The 11,089-nt window shown below is 37.5% G+C and overlaps 1 protein-coding gene across 1 annotated transcript; it reads right to left on the bottom strand.

Moving 5' to 3' along the window:
* Positions 1 to 844: 844 nt before the first annotated feature.
* LOC137401992 (membrane cofactor protein-like) lies at positions 845 to 10,886 on the bottom strand. Its single transcript, XM_068088462.1, has 6 exons — positions 10,799 to 10,886; positions 10,183 to 10,356; positions 8,751 to 8,921; positions 8,444 to 8,638; positions 1,969 to 2,137; positions 845 to 1,337 (listed from the first exon to the last, which is right to left on the bottom strand). Exons 1-6 carry the CDS (start codon positions 10,878 to 10,880, stop codon positions 1,238 to 1,240), a joined length of 891 nt encoding a protein of 296 aa, XP_067944563.1. The 5' UTR covers positions 10,881 to 10,886; the 3' UTR covers positions 845 to 1,237.
* Between the last annotated feature and the right edge of the window lie 203 nt (positions 10,887 to 11,089).

Here is an 11,089-nt window from a genome sequence, read left to right as displayed (position 1 = left end):
GCCAATATTTATCATTCTTGGTAATGATAAAAACTGGCTGTTGTCTTCAGTTAATACAATAGAGTTTCATCAATCTATATATATCAATCTCAGAGGTTGTCGTTGGCTGTCGCTTAGTCTGCCCTGCTAGAGCAATTAGTATCTAGGCATTATCAATCATTATCGCAGAGGATTTGATCTTGGAACTTTCTATTCACTAGGCAATAACCTAACCAATTAAGCTAAGCAAGATGCAATGAGGTCATTTGGCGATATAAATCGTCATCTGGGTTAAAACACGTATAGCACTCTGTGTTACGCAGCGTCACTAAAGCGTGCTCTCACGGCTCCTATTAGTAAGCTTAGCTATACGACTAATAGCTTATTCAAATTAGTCATTGGCAATGTGCCAGGCTAATAGCAGATGACAAGCAACTACGTTACCTTCCGCTATTTATAAGCTGTTTTTAATACCCGTGCAACGCTGGGCATACAGCTAGTTATGTATATTTGCAAGTAGGTGACCCTCTAATCAATAGAGTTATTACTGCATTGTTCACTTATTAATAGAAGTTGTGTATAGATGATAATTCCAAGATTCTGAATAGATAGAAGTTGTGTACAGATGATATGTTCAGGATTTTGGATAGAACTGGCCTTCATCAATAGCTTTTGCATACCCTGATGAGATACACAATAATTAAGTATTTTTTAATCTAGCAAATAAATGATCCTTTAACATTTTAGCAAAGCAAATTTTATTAACTTGTTATCAAGCAAACAAAATATAAAAGGCTCCATAAAAATTTAAAAAATGATTTTAATAATATTTAAGCAGAAGCAAGTATCCATTAAATTGGGCTAAAAAAAATATAACAATATGTGAGAAGTAGCATGTATCTATTAAATTGGGCTAAAAAAGATTTATAATAATATGTGAGCAGAAGCATGTATCTATTCAATTGAGCTAAAATGACTTTAATAAAAATATGGAGCATGGAAATAATTGTTACAATTAATATAAATGGAGAGCAAAGATATATAAGTAGAAGAGGTCAAGTAGCAGTAAAGTTAGTGTTGATAGAAGCAGTAAAATGTAGTATCTAAGAATGAAGACATTAGCTCTACTACAGGCGCTTGTTGGAGACAATACAGTTCATATAAATCAGGAATGACACTGAAGCACCATATATATTGTAGATATGTTGACTATATATCTTTAATATCTCAGAAGGAAGGCAACTCTTATTTTATGCTTCTATTCACATCTTTCCTCTAGCGGACACACGGATTCGTAGTGAGCATCAGGTTCATAAGCAGCATTACTGACTGGTGGCACACCATGATCTCTCTGTTTCCTGAAGTTACAATAGAAGACCTCAAATAGTCATCTAGCATATCAGCTGTGTTAGTGGTTATGGAGAGTATAAGGGTGCTGCTTAGTAAGATCATCACAAGTGATGACCTAACTGCTAAGCAGTAAGGTCATCACAAGTGATTACCTAACTACTAAGCAGTAAAGTCATCATTTGGGTACACCTACCCTCTTATGAGGGACACGTTTTTCTTCATGATTTTTATTTCATGTCCGGTATTGTATCATTTACTCATGATCCCGATGATAGATACAGTAATGTTGTACAGCAGTATAACTTGACTTTTCAAATCATACCAATTGCTGCTTTAAATTTTATCAACAGCTATACACTTTTAAAAATAAAATAGAGACTCACCCATTCTGAAAACTCGGAGAAACAAAAATTCAACAAATTTTAAAGCTATTGACATTGATAAAAATAGTAAATGTCGATTGGTTAGTAAGAACACAACTCTTAATGTTAGTTTAGTGTTACTATTTTAGTCAATTGGTTAACTATGACTCGTACAACATTGTTGAAAGATTTTAGTATCCGTAACAAAATGATGTTATGGCTTCTTCATATTTGATAGCAAACAGAGAAACTAGTCCGTTTTCAGCAGATAAGTTACCTTTTCTTGGTGAAGCGCCACACCGTAGCAACAATTATGATAGTCAGAAGTCCAGCTGATGTGCAGGAGATCAGAATGATCTGATTGGTAGAAAGTACTGAGTTAGTAGCTGTTCTCAGCTCTTTGATGGTCTCATTAAATGATGGAGCTTCCTCCAGATCACCGGAAACTAAGAAATAAGAGTTTTATGTGAAGGTGAAGGCTAAATTTATGTGAAGGTAGACAAACAGTTCTAGATAATACTGGGTAGTTAAATATAAACTATCTTCAAGGTCGTTCAACAGTAAATAGAGCTGAAATAATTAGAACTGGGTATTTTTAATTTGGTAGTCTTAGCCAGTCACATATCATGTTTACTTGATGCTAATATTGTAACACAATATTTAAAAGGAGTTATATACTGAGAGGTCAATGAATTCTCTGATAATTTATCTTTGATTAGCCGTATAATAACCATGGAAGTTACTTGGTTATTATATAAGCCTGATGCAAAGGCTGCAGGCACTCTATTTTATTCAAAAGATTTTGCAAATGAAAGATATTTTTCAAAAGACATTGTTCTATAATATATCAGTTCAATACAATCTATGATTATAGACTCTATATTATTACTATATTATAGACTTATATTTGTCTACTTTGTTTACTATGGTACTCTAGGAATTGTTGAGGTCAGGTAAAAAACATTTTTACCAAGTTTATGCAAACGTTAAATTATACTCTGAGATCAAAGCCATAACACTTTTATTTGCAGGTCATTGAATACATCCTAGGGTGTATTTTATTATCAGAGCCAAGTTATGGCTTTTCTAAATTAATGTATCACAAAACTATATATTCTAATAAACTCTCTTAAATAACCTTGAGGTAGTTTACACTCGAACTCTACTGAGGTATCATCTATATTATAAGAGCAGTGTCAGTTTGTCTGTCTGTCCTAGCCCAGGGCAAGAGCTTTAGAAATATAAATGCTTTGCGTGGGAAGATTCCGATCCCGAGTCTAGTACTCTAACCACCACACCACTAAGTTACTTTATCGTATCTGCACTTGAACAAAAGAGAACACATATCTGCAAGCAAGTGTTGAGCCAATAAAAATATGTTAACAACCCATCCTAAGCGTAGTTTCACTTTGCAAAAACCTTTATTTTTTTATCACACTTGATTGTTAGCAATGACCAGTCATGAGTTAGGCACATTACAGCTCCACATTTTTACTAATTTTAGATCTATGAACTTGTGGTGATTTTTATTGAACAGTAAAATAACAGTACCAATGTGGACTGGTATAAACAATATACTATATATATCATTAATTATTTATTTTTGTGTGTGTAATCATTATATGTGTATAATACGTTTAGCCGTTATATAATGGGTTAAGGTTGAGGCTTGTTTTCATTGTAACTCTTGTTTAACTAGCTATCCTCTTCACCCCCTTGAACTTACTAAGGCCCGCCCTTTAGGATATAAATACTTCTGTACGTATGGTTATATTTATTCTTGTGCACAATACAAGACATATTACAACCTTCTTTAGATCTTTCTACAAGCATCGACTAGCTAAAAATGGTTTGCATCGCATCACCAAATATTATCTTTAATAAGCAACGAGGCCGGCAATCTCTCACATCACACCAACATCTCTGATTGCACCTGCATCACAGCGCACCAGTGACCATCTTCTTCAATAAACTAGTCTGGAAATTTCCCAAGTTGCATCAGCATCACCGTACACCAACAAGACAGTTGTATCTCCCTGGACACTTCCACTTATCAGGACACGAAAAAGGTTGTATCCTTCTTTAAACAAGCAGCAAGTTTAGAGTGGGATCCTACGAACGGAGGTTCAGAGACCAGACAACCTCCCTTAACCTGCTAACCAAGATCCACTTCAGTACTACTGAGAATTAGTGTCACATAAACTGTGATAATGTTGATCAATCATTTGACTCAGAGATGCTTATGGTCTTTTTGAAATTGGCAAGAAATTACTGTTTGTTCTCACTCTGCAACAAATTTGTGGTATTTTTTATGGCCCCTACTGATGTAGAAGTTTATGATGACTAATTTGGTAACGCTTTAGTTTTATGGGTCATATGGTTCAAACATTATGGCAATTTTGTTGTATTATGAAATTTGTTAGGCGCAGGCTAGATTGGTGTCTGAGCTCAAGGCAGTAGAGGTGGTCTTGGTAATTACGGTGAGTGCATAAAGCTGGATAAAGCTAGTGGGTATACCTAGTAGATTAGCTAGTGTAAGGCAGTATGAGGAGGATATAAGGAAGTGTAAAAAAAGATGGAGGTTCTTCTTCATTTTCCCATCAATACATGTAAGTGTACACGTTTATACAACATGGCGCAGTTGACGAAGCTCTAAATTCTTTTGCGTGTTATTGTTAGCGATAATTTTCTGGTTTCAGTGTAAGTTAAACGTTTGATAAAACCTTTTCACGGGTGTGCAGGTGGGGTGACGTGTGGTAGGGTGGTGTTGTGAGGCTGTGAAGTGTTGTAGCAGTGAAGCATCGGTGTTGGAGAGGTGTAGACATTTATTACGGGTCCTAAGATGAGAATTACATTAAATTTATACACGTGGGGCAGAGTAAATTTGTGATGGGAAATAAACGTATTGTGTTGAGATGGAAAGTGGTTTTTCAAAGCTGGTGTTCGGTGAGCACGGTGATGGCCTGTGAGAAAGATTTAAAGACGAGATGAATTTGTGTATTGAGAGTGCTGTTGAGAGAACAGGTTATGTAGTTGATGATGATGGCGACAGAGTGCCTATTATGAGAGGTATAGCTACATGTAGGTTAGTGCCACTATTGAGAGCTATTGGACACAGTGGTAGAGAGGTATTGAGGGGTGCAGGGTTTAACGTAGATGGTGCAAATTCTACTTATGAAGAGGCAGTGGAGATTTTGCAGGGTTGTTATGGTAGGCAAAAGAGTATCTTTGTAAAGGGGCATAAGTTTTTGGCGGCTAAGCAGGCACTTGGAGAAAGTGATAGAGAGTACTCACAACGGGTAGAGAATTGGAGCAGATATGCCGAAGTAGCGAATAATAACGTTAGGGTAAGGTTTGCCCTTATAGTGGCAGTTAACGGGTTGAGGGATAGAGAAGTAACTAGAGATTTGATGAAGAACGCCAATCTGACTTGGGAGTTGTTACATGAGGCATTGAGGGCTCATGAAATGGCAAGCAATTCGGATAGATTCTTGAGAACTCAGAGTAGAGGTACTGACTTAAAAAGGGAGGTTAAGATGAAGGTAGCAAAGGTGTCTGAGTTTGATAGCCTAGCGCAGTACTGGAGTAACAGTAGAGATAGACCGCTATCTCTACTGTAACTATCTCTAGACCTGCTTTGATTTAGCGGGTAGAGCTTCCCCTAGAAGTAGCCCTAGGAGTGGTAGAAGGTATTATGGTAATAGTAGTGAGGAGCGTGATACTAGTAGGTATGGGACACAAGGTCGAGAGTGTAATAAGGACAGTGGCAGTAGGAAGTATAGAGATAATAGCAAGGAAAGATATGTCTCAAGATACAGAGAGAACAGTAGAGAGAGTAGTAGAGATAGAATTTGCTACAATTGCAGAGATGGTGGCCACGAGATGCGGAGTTGTCCCTCCATTAAATGTTTTTCTTGTGGACGGCGAGGACATGTATTCTGTTATTGTAGGGATAAGGGAGGAGATGTAGGTTACAACAGACGAGGTAGCAGCAGGCGGTCATGAGGTAGTCATGATAATAGCTATGAGCGATATGGTAGCCGGGAGAGGTACAGGGACCGAGAAAGCCCCCGCGAGACGAGAGACAAATTGAGTAGGTACAGGGACAATAGTATGGATAGGCTTGAGGGGGAAAGGTATAAGGAGAGGCGCGAGATGAATCGGTATGACGAAAGGTACCAAGATAATAGTAAGGGCAGAAGCGTTAGATTCTCTGGTTCTAGAGATAAATATAATGATGACGGTTGACTAGGACGGAAAATGGTGCAGGTTTTAAAAGTCAACAGGGAAAATGTGGAATTTACGTTTGATACTGGGGCTGAGGTGTCAATAGTAACTGAGGCAACAGCCAATAAGTTGAACCTAATGTTAAAGAAACCGTCTACAGTTTTAGAAACTGCTGATGGTAGTGAGTTAAAAGTGGTTGGAAGTGTGATAGTTCATTTGGAAAGTAAAGACAGGCATATAGATGCTGAAGTTTATGTGGTGAAAGAATTGAGAACAAACTTTTTGGGCATAACTGAGTTGAAGCAGCTAAAATTATTTGCTGTTTTAAACGAGTTATGTGAAAGTAAGTTTGAGTCTGTTAAGGAGTGTAGAGGCATTAAGCCAGCTAAACCGTTTTCATCGAGAACCATTATTGCTGGGTCAAGTTATGTTTCAGATGATGTCAAGTTGCAAAACCTGACAAATAAGTCTGACTGAGAGAGAGAGAGCAAAGTTAAAAAAAGGTCACACAGGTCAAGATTGGTGGACTTGTAAAACCAAGGGAGGAAAGAGTAGCGGATACGTAGAAATTGGTAGTAAATGGGGGACAGCCCAAGGCACCAGAGATGTGCAAGTGTCTATGGGGTATGATAGATAACACAGTCATGATGAGGTAAGTGAGGGTGCTAAGAAAGTAGCTGAATCAGTATCTGTAATGGAAAAGGTCTGCTCTTTTTTAGCTGAAGTATCCAGCAATGGAATGTTAGACAAAGATGGTCATGGAAGAAAGGTAGCAGAGATTGAAAGAGAGGAAAAGGAGGTGCGGAGGAAGTTGAAAGAGAAACTGGCTAAGCTAAAAGCCATACATGAGGCAGCAGTCATGGAGTTGGAAAATGTCAAAGCATTCAGAGTAGCTGTGCAGGAGTTAGCCGAGGTTCAGAGGAGAATTGCTGGTAGCAGATCATCACTGGTGGCAGGTCAGGTCGAGCTAGATAGGTCTGGGCCTATGCCAACTTCCAGCTCTGTGGTGCCATCCCCTGTGCAGCCGGTTATAGCCCAGGTAAAGACCTCCTACCGGATGCCTGTTGAGCCCGCCTTTTATTGGGGAGAGCATGGTAAAGACGGAAGAGATGGAGTTGAGGTTGAGGAGTCATTACTGACCCAACCAAAAGACTCCGGGCTAGTCGGGGCTAGTGGAAGTAGTGTTGGAGATGTTGGTGGTAATGGTGGCAGTGTTGGTAGTGACAGTGGTCACGGTAAAAGTATTGGTACCAGTGGAGGTCAGGGTGATGGAAAAGCCAGTGCAGAGTGGCAATAGAGCTGGCAGTCACGAGGAGAGTATTTTAGACGGTGGCACAGGGTCAGACAAGCCAGAGGCATAGCCTATGAAGACTGCCCTAACGGAGTCAGGTAACGAGCAACACAAGTAAGGAAAGTTACTATGTTTGATTGTTAGTAGTGATGGAGTGGCCAAAAAAAAAAGAAAAAAAGAAAGGGCATGTTGTATTATGAGATTTGTTAGGCTCAGGCTATTATGGTGTCTGAGCTCAAGGCAGTACAGGTGGTCTAGATAATTACGGTGAGTCCATAAAGCTGGATAAAGCTAGTGGGTAAAGCTAGTAGATTAGGTAGTATAAGGCAGTATGGGGAGGGTATAAGGAAGTGTAATGAAAGACGGAGGTTCTTCTTCATCTTCACATCAATACATGTAAGTATACGCGCTTATACAACAAATTTATTATTTTTGTCAAATATTACGTTTTACCAAATACAAAATTATGCAACGATAAATAAAGTTGGTAGCAAAAGAGTTAATTATTCACATACTTATTACTCATCACTCATTACGATCTCTCACAGAGCACGAGACTGCGGAGTGTACTGGCTATTGTAGTTATGGATGGTCTTATGCACCGTGAGAGATCATAATGAGTAATTACTATATACATAACTAACCTATTCATGCATAATTAATAATGTGACAGTTAAAGTTCAGGCCTGTAATTCAGAGTACTTGAGTTCATTTCCCGTGTGAGGCAAAGTTTTTTCTTACATTTTAAGCATGGCTTGACAAACGGACACTGCTCTAATTATAGAATAGATCTATAACTTACCAGATAAACTTTAGCAAATAAATCTTAGGAGATAAACCCTAGCAAATAAACCCTAGCAAATAAAACCTAGCAGATAGACCCTAGCAGATAGATTCTAGCAATTAAAACCTAGCAAATAAAACCTAGCAGATAGACCATAGCAGATAAACAAAAGCAGATAAACCAAAGCAGATGAACCCTAGCAGATAAAGCTAACAGATAGACCCTAACAGATAAATCCTAACAAATAAAACCTAATAGATGGACCCTAATATATGGACCCTAACAAATAGACCCTAACAGATAAACCTTTTTTGCCTTTTTACAAAGACTTCTAACCTGTACAGTTTTTTGCATAATAAAGTCACACACAAAAAACTTGATTTTGAAATCTTCCTATGCCACAAAAATAGAATACTCCTGTCAGTGGCTTAATGAAAATCACTTTTTTACCTTTAAGTTTCATTAAAATCTGAGTGCAGTTGGGAAGATGACTCCACTCTCCATTCAGCTGACACGTTACGTACAATGGGTCGTCAGTGGTGTAGCCAGGTAGACATTGGTAAGTAGCTGTCTGTCCAAACTGTGTTCCAGTCAGAGAAACCAACCCAGCCGTGTCCAGTGTTGGAGGTACTCCACAAGCCACTTCTATAATGTATTGATTGTAGGGGCATGAGCTGACTAGACCACTAACTTAGAAACACCAAAAAAATATTTTGAGCCAATCTAAAAGAGGCATGTTAAATCACACTTCACATACCTTCACAATCAGGGTGTACAGTCCAATATCCAGTCTCTTGACATACTATAATATCATCTTCAGTCATATCATATCCAACATCACATTCATATTTGACTGTATCATTATATGAATGTCCAGATACTTGTCTCTTAGAGTTGTCTACTACCGGTGGAGGTCCACAGTTTACTTCTGCAACAAACAGTGCACTAGTTAAAGAAATTGCCACATTTTGTGTATTAAAATTTATAAGCTGATAATACATACTCTCAGATCAGCACAAATGTTTATCAATTGTAGGTATGAAAAAGGTTACAGTGAGTTGAGGAAATAATGTAACAAAGTGAATATATATTAGTGTGTAACAAAGTGAATATATTATAGTGTGGAACAAAGTGAATATATTATAGTGTGTAACAAAGAGTTTATAGTATTTACATCTGTAGTATGTCTTAATGTGACGCTGTAATAGAGTTGACCACTATTGGCTAAGTTGACATTCAACTACAGGTGTTCCTGTCATCTCATAGCCTGCCATGCATGTATATCTAACTTCTGATCCTATTTATTCATGTATGGTAAGTGAAATCTGTATTGGGAGCTCTGAAATTCTCCAGTACAGATCAACAGATGGTCTGATTAATGTTGTAGTTTTTTATTAGTCATAACACATTGTGCTGTCAAATGAATTGGTAGACCATTCATTGACAGTATATTAGATTTACATGAATTCCAAAACTTGACAAAACAAAGAAATCAGATTCAACTTACAAAGATTACTGGTCCTTTTAGAGTTGGTTGCCGCAATTGTAATGTAATTCAGAAAAACCGACATTCCACAGCTTACAAATTCTTAATTATTTCCATCTTTACATAATGTTCATTTGTTACGGGTTCCTCTACGCAGACAAACTTTGTTTGCTTTAGGTGATGGTAATGTCCTCGTATTCAAATTCCTGGCTCCCTGCACACAATAGAGTCCTCATCCAATCGGAATGCCTGCTAGCCTCCAAATTAATCGTGTTGGCAGGGGATGAAAATTTCATCAATTGTAAATATTGCTCATGATAGATGTGGTCATAATCGTACACTCGTTAGGATGTGATTTGCTAGGTACTCGTTAATGTGAAAAACAACAATGAAAACTAGAAACTAGATAAAAATGAATAGTAGAAGTGGTAGAGGAATGGGTAGTTTAAAAAACGGGTGGTGAACATGCAAAGCAAATCTAGCAAAGAGCAGTCAAAGTTCACGATTGACCTAATAAAGACAATCCTCCCAATACAAAGTCTGCTCCATTCTTTACTTCTTGTCATGACCTACAGCTTAGTTCTGAAGCAACAGTTAAATACGCAAAATATTTTCTACTTCATTGATATAATAACTAAATTTTTTTATGCTGTTGCAGAAAAAATATTTAGCAACAAAATGCAAGGCATGCAATATATCTTACTGTGACACTGTGGTGGGGTTGACCACTGTTGATTTGTTTGACATTCTACAACAGGTTCTCCCAACATTTCATAACCAGACATGCAGACATATCTAGCCTGTGATCTTACTGTGGTATCAGTTGGAGGTGTGGCTGCTCCATTTGCCACTTCCGGGAGAAGTCCACAGCTTAATTCTATAAAAATTAGTATTTGCTATGGCTGATGATATGCTGACTTTTGTACTTATATTTCACTACTCAATATACTTCATGCATTTTAGCAATTTTGCCTCAATTTACCACTCAAACTGTTTTGGTTTCATACTCTAAAGTTAGTAAATGCAAAAATTACAATCTGATTAAAGCTGGGCCACCTGTACATTAAAATGGCACTAATAGTTTACTTCTATGAAACAATTGTCACATTGCGTATAGCTGAACGAATTATAAAAAACTAAGAAACACACAATCGGAAAACTAATAACCTGTTATAGTTTTACCATTTCACAGAGAGTATAACTACCTGAATAAATTATGTATAAGTGTTAAGCAAAACTGAGATTTAACAGACCTACTGTGTATTGATTTAACAAATAGTTCATTAGTACATGATGAGAACATATATAGCATAAATTACTGTGACACTGAGGTAGAGACGACCACTCCTGGTTAGATTGACACTTTATAACAGATTCCCCTTCCATCTTGTAACCTGACATACATGTATATCTAGCTTGTGATCCTACTTTTGTGTCAGTTGTAAGTGAGATTTGTCCATTTTCTACATCCGGTATGGGTCCACAGCTTAGCTCTATAAAATTAAGCTCATGTATAGATGTTTACAACACAAGTTATAGAAAACAGGTAGACCTGTTGAACTGGTATTACAAGAGATTCAATAGTCTGAATATTACCCTCTTGCCTTAGC

This window comes from Watersipora subatra, chromosome 8 (assembly GCF_963576615.1).
Source record: "Watersipora subatra chromosome 8, tzWatSuba1.1, whole genome shotgun sequence".
Lineage (NCBI taxonomy): Eukaryota > Metazoa > Bryozoa > Gymnolaemata > Cheilostomatida > Watersiporidae > Watersipora > Watersipora subatra.
The sequence above is the reverse complement of the archived record's forward strand: the minus strand, read 5'-3'. Positions and strand labels throughout refer to the sequence as shown.

What these genes read in the sequence shown, in the direction of transcription:
- LOC137401992 (XM_068088462.1), bottom strand. Translation starts at nt 10,880, where the DNA reads ATGTCAGGTTACAAGATGGAAGGGGAATCTGTTATAAAGTGTCAATCT. An exon ending in GTCTCTACCTCAGTGTCACA is followed by an intron (nt 10,357 to 10,798) that starts GTAATTTATGCT and finishes TAATTTTTATAG; the next exon opens with AATTAAGCTGTGGACTTCTC. An exon ending in GATTTTAATGAAACTTAAAG is followed by an intron (nt 2,138 to 8,443) that starts GTAAAAAAGTGA and finishes CTTATTTCTTAG; the next exon opens with TTTCCGGTGATCTGGAGGAA.